General features: G+C 43.6%; 1 protein-coding gene across 1 annotated transcript in view; it reads right to left on the bottom strand.

The window, feature by feature from the left end:
* Nucleotides 1-20,928, bottom strand: part of NUSAP1 (nucleolar and spindle associated protein 1) — a 29,659-nt gene that overhangs the window by 4,408 nt on the left and 4,323 nt on the right. The window contains exons 2-10 of the mRNA XM_045016837.1: nt 18,857-18,922; nt 16,960-17,151; nt 13,264-13,438; nt 10,558-10,656; nt 9,596-9,708; nt 8,748-8,813; nt 8,335-8,522; nt 7,811-7,995; nt 5,235-5,348 (exon numbers count right to left, since the gene is read on the bottom strand). Of these exons, the coding sequence (XP_044872772.1) occupies nt 5,235-5,348; nt 7,811-7,995; nt 8,335-8,522; nt 8,748-8,813; nt 9,596-9,708; nt 10,558-10,656; nt 13,264-13,438; nt 16,960-17,151; nt 18,857-18,922 (1,198 nt within the window). The remainder of the gene's footprint in view (nt 1-5,234; nt 5,349-7,810; nt 7,996-8,334; nt 8,523-8,747; nt 8,814-9,595; nt 9,709-10,557; nt 10,657-13,263; nt 13,439-16,959; nt 17,152-18,856; nt 18,923-20,928) is intronic.

Here is a 20,928-nt window from a genome sequence, read left to right as displayed (position 1 = left end):
CAGCCAAGCTGTGAGGTGGAGAGAGGTGAGGTTCGAGTGCAAGAGCTGACTGTGATCCTGTGAGACTCTCTCTGGGCGGCTGTAAAGTGGCCACAGGGTCAGGTCCATGAGCATGCGAACCAATGCTGGTATGACCATGACCCACGCCTTGTCCCTCCTGATCTTCAAGAGAACCTTGCTCATGAGTAGAATCGGCAGGAAGGCGTACATCAGGTCTGTGGACCATGACAGGAGAAAGACATTGGAAAATGAGCATCTGCCTAGGCCTTGCAGAGAGCAGAACTGATGACACTTTCTGTTCTGTCTGGTGGTGAACAGGTCCACTCAGGGAGTTCCCCACTTCTGGAAGAGCATCCTGACAACTTCCGAGTGAAGGGACCACTCGTGGTGAGAGAAGGCAGGCCTGCTGAGGTGATCCGCCAATGTGTTCAGGATGCCAGGGAGGTGCGAGGCTTCCAGGTGGATTGCATACTGAATGCAGAAGTCCTATAGACATAGGGCTTCTTTGCACAGAGCCAACAAACCAGCTCCCCCCTGCCTGTTGACATAGAACATGGAGACTGTGTTGTTCGTCAACACCTGCACCACCTGACCGGACAGCTGGGGAAGGAAGACTCCACAAGGTAGGCAAATGGCTCTGAGTTCTCTGACATTTAAATGTAACACAAGCTCCTCCCAAGACCATAATCCCTGCGTCCGCAAAGAGATGCGCTTCCCAACCGAGGTCAGACGCGTATGAAATCAGGGAGACTGTGGGTCACGGGCTTACGAACGGCACACCTTCCATTACCAGAGTTGGATCAGACCAATGCTGCAGGGAGGTAAATACCTGTGGGGTGGGATCGTGACAATCTTGTCCAGGTGATTTCTGTCCAGGGAGTAGACTGACGCCAGCCACATCTGGAGGGGACATAGCCTGAGTCTCACATGACAGACAACATACATGCATGCTGCCATGTGCCCCAGTAGTCTGAGGCAGACCCAGGCAGTGGCAAGCGGATGGGCTGTGATACTGGCAATCAGATCTGCCATTGCCCTGAACCTGGTCTCCAGCAGGAATGCTCTGGCTCGGATAGAGTTGAGTACCGCTCCGACAAATTCTATCCTTTGAATCGGAATTAATGTTTATTTTTGTTCATTTATCAACAGGCCTAAAGCTTGGCAAGTGGCCGGCAACTTCTTGATACTGCGCTGGACCTGGAGCGGCCTTTTGATGAGCCAGTTGTTGAGGTCTGGGTAGATCTGGATACCTTGACATCTGAGGTAGGTCGCTACCACCAACATGCACTTCGTGAATACCCTTGATGCCTTTGCTAGGCCAAAGGGGAGCACTGCAAATTGGTAGTATGAAATGTAGGAACCGTCTGTGTCCCTGAAATACTGATATGTGAGTAGGCATCCTTCTGGTCGAGGGTGACGTACCAGGATCCAGGGAAAGAATGATGAAGGCCAGGGAGACCATGCGGAACTTCAACTTCTTGAAATACTTATTGAGGCCCCGCAGGTCGAGGATGGGGTATAGACAACCTTTGGGATCAAAAAATAGCAGGAATAAAAAACTTTTTCCCATAAGTGCAGAGGAACTTCTTCTACTGCTCCCACCCGCAGAAGGCCTTGCACCTCCTGAGCGAGTAGATGCTTGTGAGAAGAGTCCCTGAAAAGAGACAGGGAGGGAGGAAGGGAACAGAAATAAACTGAAGGGTATATCCCCCTGCAACTGTGCTGAGGACCCACTGGTCCGATGTTATAGAGGCCCAGGCAGGGAGGAAGGGAGACAGGCGGTTGGGAAAAAACAGGGATGCTGGATCCAGGACACAGGCTGGAAGTTCACCCTTGAGCACACCCTCAAAATGCCTGCTTATTACCTAATTAGGTGAGGCTAGAGCTTGAGTGAGCTGAGGAGGCCAGCTGATGGCCTTGCCGGCGCTTGTAGCCCCTGCCCTTTTTAAGGAATGGCTCTGAACGGGAAGGGCCCCTGAACCTGTGGGACTGTTGCGGCTTGAACCACTTCCTTGTGGGCACTTAAGTGTACAGGCCCAGCAAGTGCAAGGGCCATGCAACTTGCTGTCTGTTCTGCAAACAATGCCAAGCCGTCCAAGGGAAGGTAATGGATGGATTGCTGAACTTCTGCTGACAAACCCGACGACTACAACCAGGATGCCCGCCTCACTGAAATGGCCGAAGTCATAGACCGGGATGCAGAGTCTACTGCATCTGAGGCTGCTTGCCTGCCCTGACTACCGTTCTGCCCTCCTCCAGAATAGCCAGGAATTCCTTCCTGGGCTCCTCAGGCAGCGACTCTGCGAACTTGACCACGGACTGCCAAATGTTATAATCATAGTGGCCACGTAGGGCCTGATGGTTGGCCACTCTTAGCTGAAGACTGGCCATAGAACAAATCTTTCTACTGAAAAGGTCGAGCTTCATCATCTCCTTATTCTTAGGGGTCGATCCTGGTTGGCCTTGTCTATCGTGCTCATTGGCTTCTGACACCACCAGCAAGCTTGGAGCAGGGCGTTTGTACAGGTATTCAAACCCTTTAGTGGGAATATAGTAACTTCCGCTCCACCCACTTAGAGATGGGGGGCAGGGAGAAGGGGGTTTGCCAAAGGGCTTTTATCAGTTTCACAACTCCCTCACAAACTGGTAATGCCACCTTTGAGGGGGCTGCTGCACTCAGCACATCAAACAGGGAGTCCAAGGGCTCCACCAGCTGCTCGGCTTCCAGCCCGAGGTTTGAAGCCACCTTCTTCAAAAGCTCTTGGTGGGCTTTTGTGTCATCCTGGGGGACTGTGTGAGAGGGCCCCACTATCGCCTCGTCGAGCAGAGGAGGCAGGTATCGGTGGGCCTGGTAACTCCACTGCCTCTGCCAGAGGAGCCTTGGTTGCAGCTGGCTGTCCCTGTGGAGCTTTCTCTGACTCCGCTTCCGAGTCAGGGGGCGGGCAGGAGACTGTGGCCGACTGTCTTTCCGATGACCCCGAGACCAACTGATGCCCCAGTGATGGTTGCAGAAATGCCCAGGGATTCCACAGATGCCAGGGGGTTGGCAATTGGCCCGGAGGCCATGCAGCCCCTGGGGGCCCAGAAGGAAATGCTGATGGTCCTGGCGGGTGGCCTTGGCCTGCGGGCAGGTCTTCCTCCTTGCTTTCAGAGCCTGAAGAGGGGGAGACTTGTCTGGGGGACCAGGACAGGACTGATGTCACCTATCTACCCTGTTCCTGTCGGCTCGCTCTACGGATCTCCACTGGGATGATGTCTCTCGGTGCCACGATTCCAGTGACTGGCGGCTGCGTTCCGGTGACAGGCAGCTGCGTTCGGCGACAGTACCCCGGTGATCGAAGCCTCACGCTGTGAGAGCGGTGCTGCTGCATGGACCAGAAGTGAGAACGGGAGTGAGAGGATTGACATCTTGGAGACCGTCAACGTGCCCATGGAGATCTGTACCAGTGAACTGGAGACTGGTAACAGGACTCAGGGGACCAGTGTACCAACCCTCTGGAATGGTGCCGTGAGCCTGGAGACCTATACAGACGCTCTAGGCTGGAGTTCTGGGGATTGGTGATGTGCCTCCAAGGGTCTGTGCCAGACAGCCGGTGATTGATGCCGGGATCCCAGTGAACACTGCCTAGAGACTGGAGAACAACACTGGGAACTCTGGTAGGTAAGCTGACCCGCATCTGGGGGCTGGTGGCACTGTTCAGGTAAGCGCTGCTGCACTGACAAAGACCACTAGAAGGGTCCCAGGGCGGGTTTTCCCCTGGAATGGTGCAACTTAGCAGCAGGCATGGGCGGCACCAGAAGGGACAATATATTCTTAGCAGCCTCTGGCATGGACAGCACCACCAGGTGCTGAGTGCCTCTGCTGCTTTCTGGGGTGGTGGGCGGATCTCAAAGGGGGCCCAAACAGCTCTGTAGGTGCTGGAGCCTGGCCACCATCCATAGAGAAAAAGCTGCCCCTCATGGTCTTTGCTGTCCTCTGGCTCTCTTCTTCCATTTACGGGATACAGGATAATGCCCTCTCCTGGCCTTTCTTTGCTTTTCAAGTGGTACCAGGGATGGGGATCGGTGCCAGTCTCAGGTCGGTGCTGGTGGCACGCTCCACACCGAGGCTGCACTGCTTGGAGCAGAGTCAGATCTAGTCGACTCCGATGCCAGTGCGAAGGCTGACTCCATAAAGAGCACTCAACGACAAATGTCCTGCTTCTTTTTCATTCGGGGTTTGAAGCTCTTACAGATGTGACACTTGTCACTCACATGGGTTTCCCCCAAGCACTTTAGACATCTTTTATGGGGATCACTGACTGGCATAGGTTTCTTGCAGCAGTCACAAGGCCCCATCCCTAGGCTAAGTCCCATCCAGGACTAACCAACTATTACTAACTCTAACACTAGGGAACTGTAAAACTATAAAAGTTTTTAAAAACTATATACAAAAACTATATACAAAAAATTCATAACTAGACACTGTTGAGAGAAGTAAGCTAGCCGAGGCAAGGAGATGTTCCAGCACTGTCACTGGTGGTACGAAGGAACTGAGGGAGGGGGGAGCCAGCGGTGCCCCTTATACCGGCACATACGTGCACCACTCCAGAGGGTGCTGGAGCTAGTCTCCTATGGATACCACTGAAGGAAAAATTCCCGACACCAGTGCATGTGGCGAACACACACACCTACAATGGAATGGACATGAGCAATCACTCAAAGAACTTGATTTATGGGGGGACATATGTTGTTGTAGAGGTGTCCCAGAACTGCCTTGTTTTGTGTGGTGGTGGTAGGAGGGCAGCGTTAATTGGCAGCAGAGCTCAGTCAGCAGGAATCCAGCATCTATAGGCTAAACAGGAGGGTGTGTTTTTCAGCCTGGTGAATAGGTATTAGACAGGGCTTGGAAAAAGTTGCCTGTTTATTTGAACTTGATGTTCTGACACCTAGAATGCAGTGTGTCTAAACACTTGAGAAACTAGAATTCCTCTAGCAGCAAACAGAAAGAACCAGTCCAGCTGTTAAAAGCCCAGATTGTCTTAACAAAAGCATCTCTGCTAGAGAACATACTTTGAATGGTTTAACTTCAGAGCACAAGTGATCATTTTTAAGGCTACATCCCCATGTAGAGTGTGTGATCAGATATGTGATATGACAGAGGTGCTTTGTTGCTGCACATAATGTAAGAATGCCCTCTTTCATAAGCTCGGTGCTTTTGTCTCCCCCATGGAAATAGCACAAAGTCACAGTACCTTTGTGTGGCTGATATCCAAGTGGCCTTGACAGACTTGCTTTCAGATCAAATGTTGGCTTCTTGGTACTTGTGGGTTCTGCAGTCTGAGCTGCAAACTTGAATGGTGTAACAGCTAAAAAGAAAACCAGGGTACCATGTTTAGAGAGAGGGAACAAGAATTTCCGCTCCTAAAAGCAAACAGTTGGGAAACTACACAAGGAGAGCACTACAACAGCCCAGTTCTATAAGCCAGTTAAACCGAAGTACCATAGGGTCTTACAAACTACCAAGGATCCACACACTATACAATGTATTCCATTGAAAACACATTTAACACTTTGAATAACAGGGAAGAGATTGAACAATATGGGGCAATAGCGTACGAAGGGCAGATGTGGAAGGTCTCCCTCTTTTGGTTTGGTTTTAAGTAGATAGCCCTGGTGTGTATCAGATCTGCTAAGCCATATATCTAGTTCAGTGTTTCTCAACTGCCCTGTGGTCTCCCAGTGGTCTACGGAGAGCACACTGATCACATGATGCTTATTTCCAGTTGTCAGCTTAAATCACAACTAAAAATATATTAAGTACTATTGCTATTTTTTCCATGTAAGCAATTACTGTAGTTTACATAAGGAGGAGCAATCATGAGGAGCATGGAAAGTGGTCCACAAAACTATGACTAGAAAAGGAAGTGTCTGTGATACAGTCTAGCACGTGGTCCACACTGGAAGACACCGAGGGTACAGGATGGCTGTTAACAGTTCTACTTGCACACCACTGAGCAAACTCTTAGTACCAAGTAAAAGTTGTGAGTCACATGTATAATGCAATTTACATGGTCATGTAGTTTGCTACAGAACCAGGGATTATTTTTAAAATGCTACATAAATTTACTCCAGAATCTAAGTCTTCATTTAAAAACATTAATTCTCTAGCAGTTCAAGATTCTCTACGTCTTAATCTCACGTTTCAACAGAAAAAACAGATAACCAACAAATGGATACTGTACTGATTGGCATAAGTGCCTGTATATCATTCTTGGGTCCTTGACACATACGTCCTATGTGGCACATAGGACGTGAGGTGTCACTAGTGAGGAGCTCAGGCCTTTCTTAAGATGTTTAAGAAAACAAGACTACCTGGGGTACCTTATTCCTTATATATAGGCCAGCTACTATCCCATACAAACTTTTATCAATGCTTCCAAGAAATGTTGAATTTAACCCTAATCCCGAACTACCCAAAACAAAAGTAAACCACTCAAGCTGTTCTAATACTGACTTCTTGCTCAGGATTGATTTATTTTAGCTATCTAATTTATTTCTACCTCAGGACATGACCTTCACATGCTGTCCCAATGCTTGGTTCTCTGCTCTCAACTTCAATATTCTGTAGGATATGAACTGTTAGTTTTATTATCAGAAGTGGGACTTCTATACAATTGTATGGGTATATTTTGAGACTAGTAAGTCATGCATCACACCATACATGGCTTTCCACTTCTCCTGAGCAAGTATGATAGCTCGTTCCCTATTCCATTGCGTGGTTATTTGGTGGTCCAGGGAGCTTTTCTACAAGGACACTTAAACCTCTTCTGGAGTACTCTAGTACCAAGTCTGCAATGGTGCTTTTATGTTTCCTTGGGGCATTTTTATCTGCTAATACAGGGGTGGGCAAACTTTTTGGGCCGAGAGTCACATCTGGGTGGGGAAACTGTATGCAGGGCCGAGGCAGGGGGTTGGGATGTGGGGGGGAGGGGTGCGGTGTGCAGTGCAGAAAGGGGCTCAGGGCAAGGATTTGGGGCAGAGGAGGGATGCGGGGTGTTACAGGGGGCTCAGGGCAGGGAGTTGGGATGCAGGAGGGGTGCACGGTGCAGGCATGGGGCTTAGGGCAGGGAGCTGGGGTGCAGGAGGGATGCAGGGTGTACGAGGGGGCTCAGGGCAGGGAGTTGGGGGACAGGGGGGCTTCAGGCTCCGGGGTGGCAGTGGTGCGTACCAGGGCCAGAGCAGGCTCCCTGCCTGCCTGCCCTGTTCCTGTCCCCATGCCATTTCAGGAAGTGCTGCAGCCCCTGGGGGGGAGGGGGAGAAGGAGGGGGCAGAGGGCTCCATGTGTACTGCCCTTGCTGCACCTCCAGGTACCTCCCCTGAAGCTCCCACTGGCCACGGTTCCGTTTCAGGCCAATGGGAACTGCGGGGGGCGATGCCTGGAGGCAAGAGCAATGGACAGAGCCCTCTGCCCGCCCCCCCTACCCCGCCCAAGGGCTGCATGGGTGTGGTGCCAGCCACTTCTGGAGAGCGGTGCAGGGCCCACTGCGCCACAGGGGCAGTCCCGCGGGCCAGATCCACACACAATATGAACAGCTAGACTGGAGAGAATTTCCTCGCCTTTTATCTTATCCAAAGATTTTTAGCACCTACCCTTTTCAGGTCAAAGGATTGAAAGAAAATATAAATTTAAAAACAAGATATTGCAGTCCCCTAAAGAATCACTCTAGTCTTGGGAAATAATATATTTCCCCTTGCCCTTTGCTAAAGCATTAACGCTTGTTTCCAAATATTATGTACATTTTATAGCATCAGTTTCTCAGAAGATTACCATTAGGGTTGGTCTTTGATGCAGTCAGCTCATGGTTTGTTCCATTTCCATTAGTGCTCTTTCTAATTGTGGGTTTGCCACTTTTCTGGCTATCAGGTGTGCAAATCTCCAAGAATGGTGACTTTCTAGATGGAGTCTTGGTAAGGGAGCGCTTGTGTTCATTATCTTTTGTAGCTTCTGAGAATCTGAAAGGAAGTAGTTATTAGTCGTAATAAAGATCTGAACCTTCCTACATTAACAGGTGCTCATTAAAAACATTTCAACCAATGTAAGTCTCTTATTATCTATCGGAGAAAACATGAAACGCTGTAATGCATAATCCTTTGGCACATTCCTTGTCATGAACATGGAACAAGAATTTGAATCTGCATCAAGTGCTATCAACAACTAATGCAACAATCACCCAATGTTTTTATTGCAATTTAATTTTCAAGTTCAATTTTTAAATTTCATGATTTAGTTCACTGTGTTGTTCATATATTATACCAAATACTTGACTGATGTTTTTGGTGAGTCCTTTTTACCTGACATTCATTTTGGTTGTTGAGAGAATGGAGGGATTGAATGAAGATTTCTGAGATAAAATACTCCGATTTGCGGTGCCTACAGAGATGCGTGGGGAGCGCCGCAAGTTGCCTGGAGTACAGCTGGTAGAGAACCTTCCTCTTTGGGGATGTGGGCTGAATAAAAACACTCTGCCGCCGGAGCGTTTCTAGAAACACAGAATTGAGCATTTAGCACATTATACAAGAGTTTAGCATTCGGATAGGCACTGCTGCCTGGATTGTGCTGGAGCTACAGAACATAATACGTTTAATCATAATTGCACAGATCAGTCTGCTTTAAAAGAATATTTCAAAAAAATAAAATAAAAGAGAAGATCTCCCTTGTAACTAGACAGACAAGATTATCGGGGGGGGGGGGGGGGGGAACTCACCTTAGAATTGCTGTACGGAGTTCCTTTCTCACATGCCTTTGGGTGGTTAGTTTTTTTAGCCAACATCTGCAAAAATAAAATGTATGGAGTCTTAAATACTCATCCATAAACTTGGTATCTTTCAGCAAGATAAGAAACGTAACATTCAGAATAAGTTTCAATGTTCTTGTTTTGACCATATTCATTGGTGTACATTGCTGTAAATCTTGGCATGTGCACACATTTGTCACATCTGGAAATGCCATTATTTTGGAATTCTCACACATTTAAGTTTAGAATACAGAATTTGAGAGAGATCAAGGGCCATGAAGAACCATTTACATGCCATGTCTTTTGAAGGTGAGTCAAATGCCTTTCCATAAGAAGGTATATAAAAAGCACTTAAGTTTTCCACCTTGGATTTAAATCCCACTTTTTAAGATGCTCAAGTTCCATGGCAACCCAGACACAATTAAGAAGGTAGACAAAAAAGCCAAACAACCCCACCAATGTAATTAGTAGTCTACTTTCTCCGCCCCCCCCCCCCCCCTAGGAACTACTTATCAAGTATTTATGCTACCACGATAGAGTCAGAGAAAGGTTAGTTCTGTGGCAGGCAGAAACAGGCCTGGAGGTACAGTAAAAGTACTCAGGATAGACTTATATCCTCACAGTCTATGGGATGTTAGGATCGTTGAAATTGCATGGGCCTCCTACCAGTCAACTACTCCTCAAAAATGGTTCTTTAGCCACATGCATAAATGTATGACTCATACTGAGGGACTGTGAGGAGATAATGCAATAAAGAACCCTCTCTAGATTTTAGAAGAATGTAGGGATGAGGGATATGATCCTCTATTGATTCCTACCTTGACCTCATTGATAGAATTGCTGAAGTTTTCAATCAGTTTATTTTTTCTCTCAATGTAGGCATCAATAGACTCCATTTTCTCGAAGTGAGCCTCATGCAGCTTCTTGAAATCTTCAAAATTCCAAATATATGAAAGAGAAATTGTCAAGATTGCTCATTTATAGGCAAGTTTAAATGATCAGAGGATGGAGCAAACCTGGAATAATTGTCACTAGGGGATAGGCGGGAAAAAAATAAAATCTAAGTGCACTATTTTTCCTGACCGTATCCTGTGAGTCTAAGTAAATGGTTCTCAAACTGCGGCCCGCTTGCGGCCCAACCAGCACACAGGTGTGGCCCATGTGACAGCCTCAGGGCCATACAGGCTGTGTATAGATATATATATTTTAGTGTAGATGTGGTCCACATAACAGAGCGCTTCATATGTGGCCAACAATGGTAAATAGGTTAAGAACCATTGGTCTAAGTGATTAAAAACAAGTGGAAGTGGTCGCCTATCTCTGCCTTGACTAGTCCTAAACGAATGGCAAGTCATTATTTCTTCAGTTACTGGGCATCCATTTTAGAGCAGATCATTAGTTCAAAGAAAAAATGATAGTAACTTAATTTAGCATTCCTGTCTGATGTTAAAAAAACCCTTACATATATAAATGCTTTTCACCCAGAAGGGTTTCAAAGCACTTGACAAACTGATTTTAAAACTAAGCACATTTATCTACTACCAACACACAACCAGCTCTTTGGAGAAACACAGGCAAATATACACCACACTGGAACACTTCAGAGCCATGACAATTGCTTTATAAAAGAGCAAGATGTTTTCCCCAAGCAAGCCCTATGAGATTTCGAGCCCCACATTAAAAACAAAAGAATGAGATTGGATTCATTTAGACAGTAACAGGCAAGTGTCCTTTCATACATGGACAATAAGCCTGTTTTCAGAGATAGTAAATAACTTACTTGGCGTAATGGGTTTCACTCCTGTTTTTCCGGTTTTAGACAGACGGTTTACATATCGAGGGATCTTCCCAGCTGGAGGATGGGCTGGGAGAGTGTCATCTGGTACAATCAAATCAAACAAGTCTGTTAAAACTACTGGAAGGTTAGCTTAATGCTATTAAAACTCGAGTTATTCTTTTGCTTCATGAAACTCTGGAAGCTTGTATGCCAAAGAAGTATTCACTCCCTTAAATTGGGCTCTAGTACAAGAAGTAAAAATGGAATTGTGGAGTTCCATGTTTATAGTCTCTCAAAGGCTTCCATATCAAAGGTGTACCCAAGTAATAGGATGACTTTGCCAACTGCAAGCTCAATATGGTATCGGAAAGTCAAGGCAGGTTATTTCCTTCTCATGCATCCCCATCAGTAAAGGTTCTGCAGGCCAAATTCTGCTCTGGGTGGCAACCCAATTGCCTGCACAAAGTGTAATTGGATTGGCTCTGTATGAGTAGTACTCCATTAGAATGAGTAGTATTTTGTTGATTATGCATAAAGAAGGAACAGAACCCAACTCACTTTCTCTTAGCGGTGTTGGCTCTGCAGCACTAATACAAGTAATAATAAAAGCTTCCATGACTATTGTAAGCAGAGATACCCGAATGCACATCTGGGAGCTTATCCCGGGGGGGGGACATTTTTACTTAGAGACTTGAGAGCAGAACCACACAGTGACTAAAGATTTAGCCAATAAGTCTTGAATCTTTTCCTAATTTTTATGGTTTGAATTCAGCTTCTTTTGTATCATGTTTACACCGATATTTCTGTTGAGTTCAGTTAGTCTTCTTTCTTCATTTTAATACAATTCACAAACAGCTGTATTTTTTAAAAAGACATTCGATTAGAGTATGATAGCATTTGTAGACTGAAAGCGAGTGTTCAGTTATTTCTTATTTCAGGTCTGTGTTAAAGTCAGTATAGAACAGCCCCACAACGGGACCAAAGGATGGGAAAATTAGTGATTTCTTTTAACCCATGTGTGTAAGATTCTCTGTAAGCTTGTAACAGAACACTTGTGTCACTAGAAGGAACCATTGCTTAGACAGAAGGCAGCAAGTGTAAACTCAAACAAGAACTATCATGATGTAAGAGAGGGATACTACAGCTGTTTCTCAAATCTGAAAGCTCAACTTGTTGGGTCAAACAGATGGCTCATATATTGTGTGTTGCTTGAAAAACTCAACTGGGTGTGTTGAATGGTATATCTAACTTGGGGCAAAACATTAAAGTTGGCTTCCCATAACAGTTTTCTTGCATACTCTACTGAACAGCAGTTATGCCCATGCTGCAACTCAGGGACTGTACATACCTATTGTGCTATCTTGCTGGAGCAGAGCATGGGATTGTATATGACTTAGTGCTTGGGTTCTCAACCTCTTTCTGAGCCCCTCCCCCCAGCATGCTATAAAAATTCCATAGCCCACCTGTGCCACAACTGTTTTTCTCGATATCCAGTAGATTGAAAGCCAGGGCTGGCATTAGGGGGTAGCAAGCAGGGCAATGGCTCAGGGCCCGACATCATAGGCGGCTTCATAAAGCTAAGCTGCTCAGGCTTTGGCTTCAACCCTGGGCGATGGGGCTCAGGCTTTCTGTCCTGGGGCCCAGCGAGTCTAACGCTGGTCCTGCTCTGTGGTTTATTTTGGCAGATCCCCTGAAACCTGCTCATGACCACGGCCACACACACAAGTGAGGAAGACACCAGTTCTGATTTTCAGCAACACATCAAACACAGCAGGCAGGGAATGATGAAGTGTCACTTGCCTGGACATGTTTTTTTGCTGTCTAAGTCGCCCAACAATAATTTTTTTTTCTAGCCTGAGTATAAATTTATACTAACTACACATCTGGGAAAGTTGAGTCATCTGCAAGCAGAGGCCAATGAAGTACAACACATGAAGTACTCTTCCCCACCTCTTTCCTCAGGAAGAGAGTACCACATTTATGATAATCCAAGAGGCACTGAATTTAAAGGTGACCTGCAAAGGAAAAGAGTTGAGATTGTGCACCCTATCTTCATCTTCTTCTTCTAAACAATATATAAAGCAGGCATGAAAGGTTTTTGTTTTTTGTTTTTTTAATATTCAGCTTGCTTTTCACATAAGAAATTCAGGTCTTGTCTATCCTGAAAGGCTATGGTAACTGGATTTAAATAGTTAACAAAAAAGGTTTTGAACAGCCTGACCCCAAATCCCTTCCATTCTCAACTGCTCACCTTTCACTCGCTTTAAGCTTACAAAGGTTATTTTACTAGTTCTCCAAGAAGTAATGTTTGGGAAATGGACCTTTGCTAAAGATTTGATACACTGGTTTATTTAAGTAAGGGCATGTTCAGACCCCCCAAGAAGTTCTTCACCAAAACTATGGAAGACCAGACTTGACATTCTCAAGGAAAAAACCCAAGCAGAACCCCCACCCTCTTCCAACTTTCAAGCCTTCTTTAAAATTCATAAAGAAAACAAGTGCACAAGTCCAATTTTAAAAGATTCTTCACATATCACCTTTAAGTGAGAGGTGTTCCTCAAACAAACGATCTGTCATGGGACAACGATCTGGGCTATTAGACCACCAGGACATTCCACAATATTTTTATGGACATAGTATATAAATCAAAATTCCTGTCTGAAGTACTGTAAGTAACCAAACTAAGAACTACTTGCAGTTTCCGCTTACTTTCAGCTCCATTTCGTTTAGCAGAAACCATCTTCTCCCTTTGCTGGCTCTGCATGGGATGCATCACTGGGTTCACAGGAGCTTTGTTCTTAGCTACAGGTTCCTCATTTTGGCGTCTTTTCAGTCTCTTGCTGTGTCCATCCTGGGGTACTTTTTCTGTCATATCTGAATAATTCTGGAGTTCAAAGATGTTTCGATTAGGCCTTTTTTTCCAAGGATGTTCTGCCTGTTCTGTAGGACAAGTTCTACAGTAGAAAAGGTTTGCTGGTATAGCTATACCATCAAACCATAGTAGTGTAGATGCAATTTATACCAGCAAATAAGTGATTTTTCTGATGGCTTATATTTGGCAAGTAAAATAAGCCTACCGACAGTCACTTTGTTGCCACTATACCTGCATCTACACCAGGGGTTTTGCTGGTATATGTGTTGCAATCTCTTACCCCTTATAAACAAAACAAAACAAACCTCCCACTGACATTGCTATTGTCACAGTTCTGGGTTTAACTGCACATCTGCCCCCTTTGTGGTCTCCTCAAGAGCATCCCCTTAGGTGTCAGGCTGGGAACTTCCATGTTCTTCTCCCTCCAGATCAGAGTTTTAGGGATGCAGTCCCCTTGCAATTCACTGTGCTTGTCCTAGCAGCTCTGACTTTAGTTTAACACTTGCAGTTCTGGTCTCTCAGGAACAATGAGAGTCAGTGACCAACCAGCTTTCGCAAAGTACAGTACGTTTATTTAAGTCAAAAGCATTACAGAGAAAAAAAAAAAAATCAACAATCTATATGCATCCTAAGCTTACGCAGATATGACCGATCATCTACATGAGATCCTGGTAGGTCCATAAGTTTGTTAGTTCTCTGTTCCAGAGTGACTCTCTCCACGAGTCAGATCAGGCTGACTCTCTCTACATTTTTTTGGCCTTTGTCTCTCAGGCCTCCTAAACCAGGTAAAAACAGTTAATTTTACTTCTCCTATGGGGAGAAGCTTCCAAGGGCTGGGTATCTGCATAGTCAGCACTGGAAATTTGCATTAAAATCTCCATGTAACAGTCTTTCATGTTTCCAAGGTCTCACATCTGTCCCAGCTATACCAGCAAAAAAGCTTTTAGTTTAAGACCTAGCCTAATATGCTATACCCGTTTGGCACCTTTCAAACAAAACAAAAACCAAACCAACCCAACAAACATTCTCTTTCTGCACCCCTTTTCTCCCCTCACTTTTTTTTTTTTAAATAAACAAAAAGTCTCACATTCCAACCTAGAGAGAAAGTAGATCTCCCTTTGTGTAGGACTGTCTATACAAGGGAAAGTGAAACATTCCATACACCAAATGCTGTTAAATGCAAAAGCAAACCAACTGAAGAAAGTTTTTCTTTCAATTCTGGTCATCTTAGGTGTTGCTTGTATATACTAGTTAACATTTCAGAGAGCGGCGTGACAAACTAAAAACATCCTTTATTCTATTTTTCCAAACTGACCAATGCTCTTTAAGCTTAGGCTAAAGAGTGAGATCATCTAGTTATCTCAGCAATTGCATAATGTTCCAGGAACACTAGGAAAAGATTTTTACCATGTTATTTTAATTAGATGGACTGCTTATAAACAAGGTAGGGCAAGCAAAGTTCTCCATCTTGCTAGAACTCCCTTTTCATCAAAGCTAGCCAGCAGAGATAAAGAGTATCGTAGAAGCATGGAATTTAATGCAAATTGATTGGTTGGATGATGAACATGCTTGGCACCAGTGCTGCTGGATGTATCAGGTACAGCACAGAGTTCCACCCTTTTGTTGGAATACGCAAGAATGTCGCAATACACAGATGTGGGAGAGGAGAACACAGAAACTCTTATTTATCTGAAGAGCACAAAAATGAAGGAAAATATTTTAACAAAGATAACAGATGAGAAGGAAAATTCTTGATTGTCATTAGTTGTCATTCTGCCAGAGTAAGGGGAGAGGTGGAGGAGGAGAAATTCAACAGCTGCAGGACCAAGTTAAGAAATAGTGATGTCTCTGCAGCCTTAGTGCAACTGCACCTGGAAAACTGTGTACAGCTCTGCTTCAGACTGCACAAATACAAGCAGAAAATTGGCTGTATCCTCAACAATGACATTTCAAAAGTTATAAATAATTTAAAAAACTGACAAGAGGGGGATCATCATCTTTCTTTGAGGGCAGCTTGGTTTTAATCCCATTAGGGACAATGGGGGGGAAAGGTGGTGGCCATTTTAAAAGAGGGCAGTTCGTATTCAGAATTCTCTAAAGAACAAGCTTCGTCAACCTCTGCTGAAGAAACCTGCAGTTATGAAGAACACGAAAATAAGTCTAAAAATGTTTCTTCAAATTTAAGACAGTTTCAGCAAGTTTAAACTATATGGGAAAATTGAAGAGTTTGCACTATTCCATTACTAACTAAAAGAATGCCTTCAAAGGCAAGTCAAGCACAAAGTGTAATTCTGTCTTGTTGATGATTATATAGAGAGAAATTGTGGCTTTATTCTAAAGCAATCGAAAAGCCATACTTAGAATATGATGTCATATAGAGTACAGAAAGGAAGAGGATATTTCAATGCTTGAAAAAAATGGAAAGATGGCTGCTAGACTCATCTGGTAATCAGAATGTCTATTAAGGAAAAGCCTTCAAGAGTTGAGTGTATTTAGCCTGAAATCAGAGTGAAACATGATTATAGTGTCCTGGGACTTAATCTCTAATGAGGTGCTTAAACTGTACCCACTGTGGTATCTGAGCACCTAAAGTCAAATTATGACTCTGGGAAAGACCCATGCAAATTACAGGTGATCTGAAGTTGATAATAAGCTTAAACAACAGGAATAGTTGATTGCAGCTAGCAGTTGATTGCAGCTAGCAGTTGACACAAGTTTCAGAAAAGTAGGGTACCAAAATACAAATCAACAACAGTATTGGTCTCAGAGTAGCAGCTGTGTTAGTCTGTATCCGCAAAAAGAACAGGAGTACTTGTGGCACCTTAGGGTACGTCTTCACTACCCGCCGGATTGGCGGGTAGCAATCGATTTCTCGGAGTTCGATATATTGCGTCTCATCTAGATCCCGCGCCGTGAGGACGGGTAAGTAATTCGAGCTAAGGTACTTCGACTTCAACTACGCTATTCACGTAGCTGAAGTTGCGTACCTTAGATCGACCCCCCTCCAGTGTAGACCAGGCCTAAGATACTAACAAATCCCACCTTTTCATGTTCTCTGTATGTGTATATATATATATATATATATATATATATATATATATATATATATATATATATATATATCTCCTTACTATATGTTCCATTCTACGTATCCGATGAAGTGGGCTGTAGCTCACGAAAGCTTATGCTCGAATAAATTTGTTAGTCTCTAACGTGCCACAAGTACACCTCTACCTCGATATAACGCTCTCCTTGGGAGCCAAAAAAAATCTTACCGCATTATATTGAACTTGCTTGGATCCACCAGAGTGCGCAGCCCCGCACCCACCCCCAGCACCTGCTTTACCGGGTTATATCCAAATTTGTGTTATATCGGGTTGTGTTATATCCAGGTAGAGGTGTACTCCTTAACATTACTGGATTTTCCTATTGAAAGCAGGCATTTCCTGCCAAGTGGTGGCAGAATAGACCAAAGGTTCTATTTAACTTGCATTTCTCTTAATAAAGAAATAAAACCTGAAAAAGAAAGTTACCTCTTTCTCAACAGGAAGCGCCATGTCTTCTTCATTAGTATTAATTTCCTCCTTGGAGGCCATCTTTGCAGTTGCTACCTTCCTCCCTTTCCCACGCCTTTTTGTGACAAAGGACACTGGAATAGGTTTGACCTGCTCTGGACTGCTGAGCTGCTCTGTGTCTGTGGAGGAGGACGCGCTCCTTCCAAAGTCCTGTATAAGAGAAATGGAACCATTGTCTAACATCCTTACATGTGCATATTCATGCCAGATGCACTAACGAGAAAGCTTCACAAGTTATTAAAGGAACACAGATACATCACACCCACTGTTCACAAACAACCCTGTTGGCATTCTCACTGTTCACTGGCATCACAATCAGTGTGCTGATGTCAGCTTTTTCCTCAAATGCTGAAGTTAGTTTTTTGAGGGCAGTTTGTTAGCTTTCCATCTGAAATCCTTTCATTTAATTTTTATTGTATGCATAGCATTCCGTCAAGGTATTTAACACATGCAGCATTTCGCATTTGACATGTGACTGGGAGAATCCTGGGGCTCTCCAAGTTTTTAAGATCTCATAGATCTTTTTAAAATCCTGCAAAAGATCATGTCATCTGTGCTCCTCCTACAGGGCTACTCTGATCCCTAGCAATGGAAAAGCATACCTGTGCTGTTGCTACTGCATACACCACAGTTCAAGGACTCAGCAGAAGAGTGAATCTGACAAGGATCATATCAGTTCTTAATGGTTTCACAAAAAGGGCCACAATAGAAGTATATGCAATACATAATGAGAGAAAAAAAGCTTCTGATTTACCTTGTTTCATAACATAAAAACAAGGGGACATTCAATGAAACTGAAAGGCAACACATTTAAATAAAAGAGGAAGGTTGTTTTTGTTGTTTGTTTTTTTTAAATACATACAGTGTAACAATATATTAGGATAAAAAAACAGCTAAATAAACTTTCTGTCTGGGATATCCTTTGGTTATAGCATCCTGAGGAGTAACTTGTAAGTGTAGTAGGCACAAAATGGCTAGACAAAATAGGATTAGACATTCTTAGAGGTGAGAACCTCCAGTTAGAGAATATAAAAAGGTAGATAGGATAAACAAACAAAAAAAGGAAGGGACACTCCCTTCCACCCCAACTGCCTAGGTTTAGCAAAAGGCTTCCCATACAAGCTGGTTTATTCCATATAATAATTGTCTTTATGGGGTTTCTTATACCTTCCTCTGAAGCATCAAGTATTGACCACTATCAGAGAGGATAGATTCAATGGACTACTGATCTGGCATAGCATTCCCTGTTTGTAGGCTATCCTGGGAAAGCATTATTTGCAGAAGCAGCACAGGTGTTCCCTGGTGGTGGGTTCAAACCTTCACAGCTCGTATTTAAAATATTGAAATCTAGGTTGTCATTAGGCTTGGTTCAGCTCCTGAAGATGATCTTTTCTCAAAGGACACAATGGAGAATTTTGTACATTTCCCATTGCTCATGTCTGGAGCTGAACAGATCAGAGCAAATTAGAACATGAGCATATCCGTTTCCATTTGACCACATTTTAGTTCACACTAAAGATAAATCTGTTTAGGTACTGGAGCACAAGTTTTAACTCCAAATTGTTTTGTCACAATTCCATTACTAGGATGGACACTGGCCTGGTCATATATGGAACCATTTCTAAACTAAATACCAAAAATGTCAATTTCCAGCAGTAGGTGAACACATTAAGCATGATGCACTGATTTTAAGTAAAAACTTCAATTTATATTACCATGCGCACTACGTGAAAAGCACTTTTCATTAAATGCAGTGCGCTGCAATTATCAAAAAAGGAGCAACTTTCTTAGAAAGAATGGTTCTGCATATTGTCTTTCATAAGATTATAAGAAGTCAGCAGACATCTGTTCTTACCTTACTTCCATTTTCTTGTTTTGGCTCATGAAAGTGCTGCTTCAGAGCTTTCAGCAATTTGTCTGCCTGCAGAGGAGTCAAGAGTATAAAATGTGACCCAAAGAAGACACTAGTCCATTATATAAAATGTTGCATAAGCCAACCCTGTATACCAACCAATTCAGCACAGCACTTAAGCATCTGCGTAAGTCCATTTCTATTCAGCAAAACACATGTTTAAGGGTATGTCTTTTGGCAACATGTAGAGTACCTACCTGCCCAGCTTCCCAGCACAAGTATAAATAAGCAGTGTAGCTGGTGAGGCATGGCTTACGCAAGTAGAGTAAAAGACATGTCTGTGGGGAGGTGGGTCTGTCTGCACAGACTAGCCTACACACTGCTGGCCCAAGCCATGCCTCCCCGTCTACACTGCTGTTTTTATCAGTGCAGTGTCCTGCTACTGGAACCTTTTCCCTCTGCAGGAAAAGGCTCACACAGCAGGGGTGTGGTGGGGAAACCTCTGCCAGCTCCCTGCTGCTACAACTCTTCCTTACCACAGGAAAATACTATGGAAGCTATAAAAGGCTCTGGCAGGAGGGAGGCAGCAGGGAAAGACAGACTTTTCCCGCTTCCTTCCCCCTGCTAGAACTTTTCCTTGCCGCATTGAAAGGTTCCAGTGGCAAGGAACTGCTGAAGCCTTTTCTTGCTGTCTCCCCTCTGCCAGGGCATTTCACTGCAGCATGTAGCTACATGTACACTACACGCTGTTGCCAGTGGCGTGTAATGTAGACATAACCTAATTTTAAGAAGGTACTTGAGTCTCATTAAAATCAATGGGACTTAAGATGTGCTTAAGTACTTTGCTGAATAGCTCACTTGCTTCATTGGAGTGGAGATATAGATTTTCCTGACCAGAGATCTTACAATCCATCCGTTTTCCAGAGAAGCCAGTAGTTTTAGGACAAGGTATTTTGACTCATCTAGTTAAACACAACCCAATTAAAACTTGTATCTAATTTCTGCAATAGTATCACTTACTTTGAGCCATGCTCACATGCAGATCATACTTTCCTAAGTAAATAATGCCAATAGGGAAAACACTCAATACAAAAAATTGCATAATGGAATTTTTAAGCTGCTTAATGGCAATTTTCCAATTACCTAAACGGGAAAAATCAGCATAATACCAAAGTTTATCTCCTCCCTTATGTAAAAGTTCTTATTGAATGAATGTTAAGGATCAACCATTGATTTATATAGTTCTAAATCTGAAAAACATGGCAATGTGCCACTTTTGCAGCACTGTAAATGAGAACATTAGTACTTCCATAATAATTTTATTTCATTTGTTTTAACCTCTGAAAATTAGTTTAATTAAGTTTAATTAACCCTAACCCAAATTATTTTATTTTATTTTAGGCAACTTGACAAATTTGAAGACATTATGGCTCAAAGAAAACTATAAGCAACTTGAAAGCAGTAGCTATGCATAGTATATCCTGTAGCCTTTTAAAAGCCCTTGCAGATTTTATACATATACCAATTTTTTTTTTCAAAGTCAAGGGTGCTCATCCCAGTTGGAGATGAAAGGGTCAAATTCAACTTTGATTTGGCATGACTTCTTTTTTGCTCTAAATACACAGCTAGTTTAGCATTTTAAAAAATAACATTGGTTCCAAACACATTATAGGAACAGCTTATTCTTTATTCCTTATTGGGTGTATAATGAGACAATCAAGTGACTGGTAGAAGCTTTCCAAGATATTAAACTGAGTTTGAAGTTTTTAGGAGATTCCAAAGTAAAGAGAAAGCTTTGGAAAAGTTTTTGAGGGATTTTTGAAAGTAGTGACTATTTTCAGTCCAACACCATGTTTAAAGTCATTGTGAAGCCATTCATTCTAGCAAAGGTGCCAGAAGTCAGTGCAAGTTTCTCAGAATGTAAAAAGTTGATAAAATTAAGGCTGTTAAAATGCACTACCAGTTACATTTTAAACACTTATACTTCTTCCATACCACCCACTTTGTAATCTTAGACCCTATCTTGACAGGCAAAAATGCTGTGGTTTTTCCATTGTGTTAAACCTTACAGATAA

Source organism: Mauremys mutica, chromosome 4, assembly GCF_020497125.1.
Source record: "Mauremys mutica isolate MM-2020 ecotype Southern chromosome 4, ASM2049712v1, whole genome shotgun sequence".
Classification (NCBI taxonomy): Eukaryota; Metazoa; Chordata; order Testudines; family Geoemydidae; genus Mauremys; species Mauremys mutica.
This window is presented reverse-complemented; position numbering and strand designations above follow the sequence as displayed.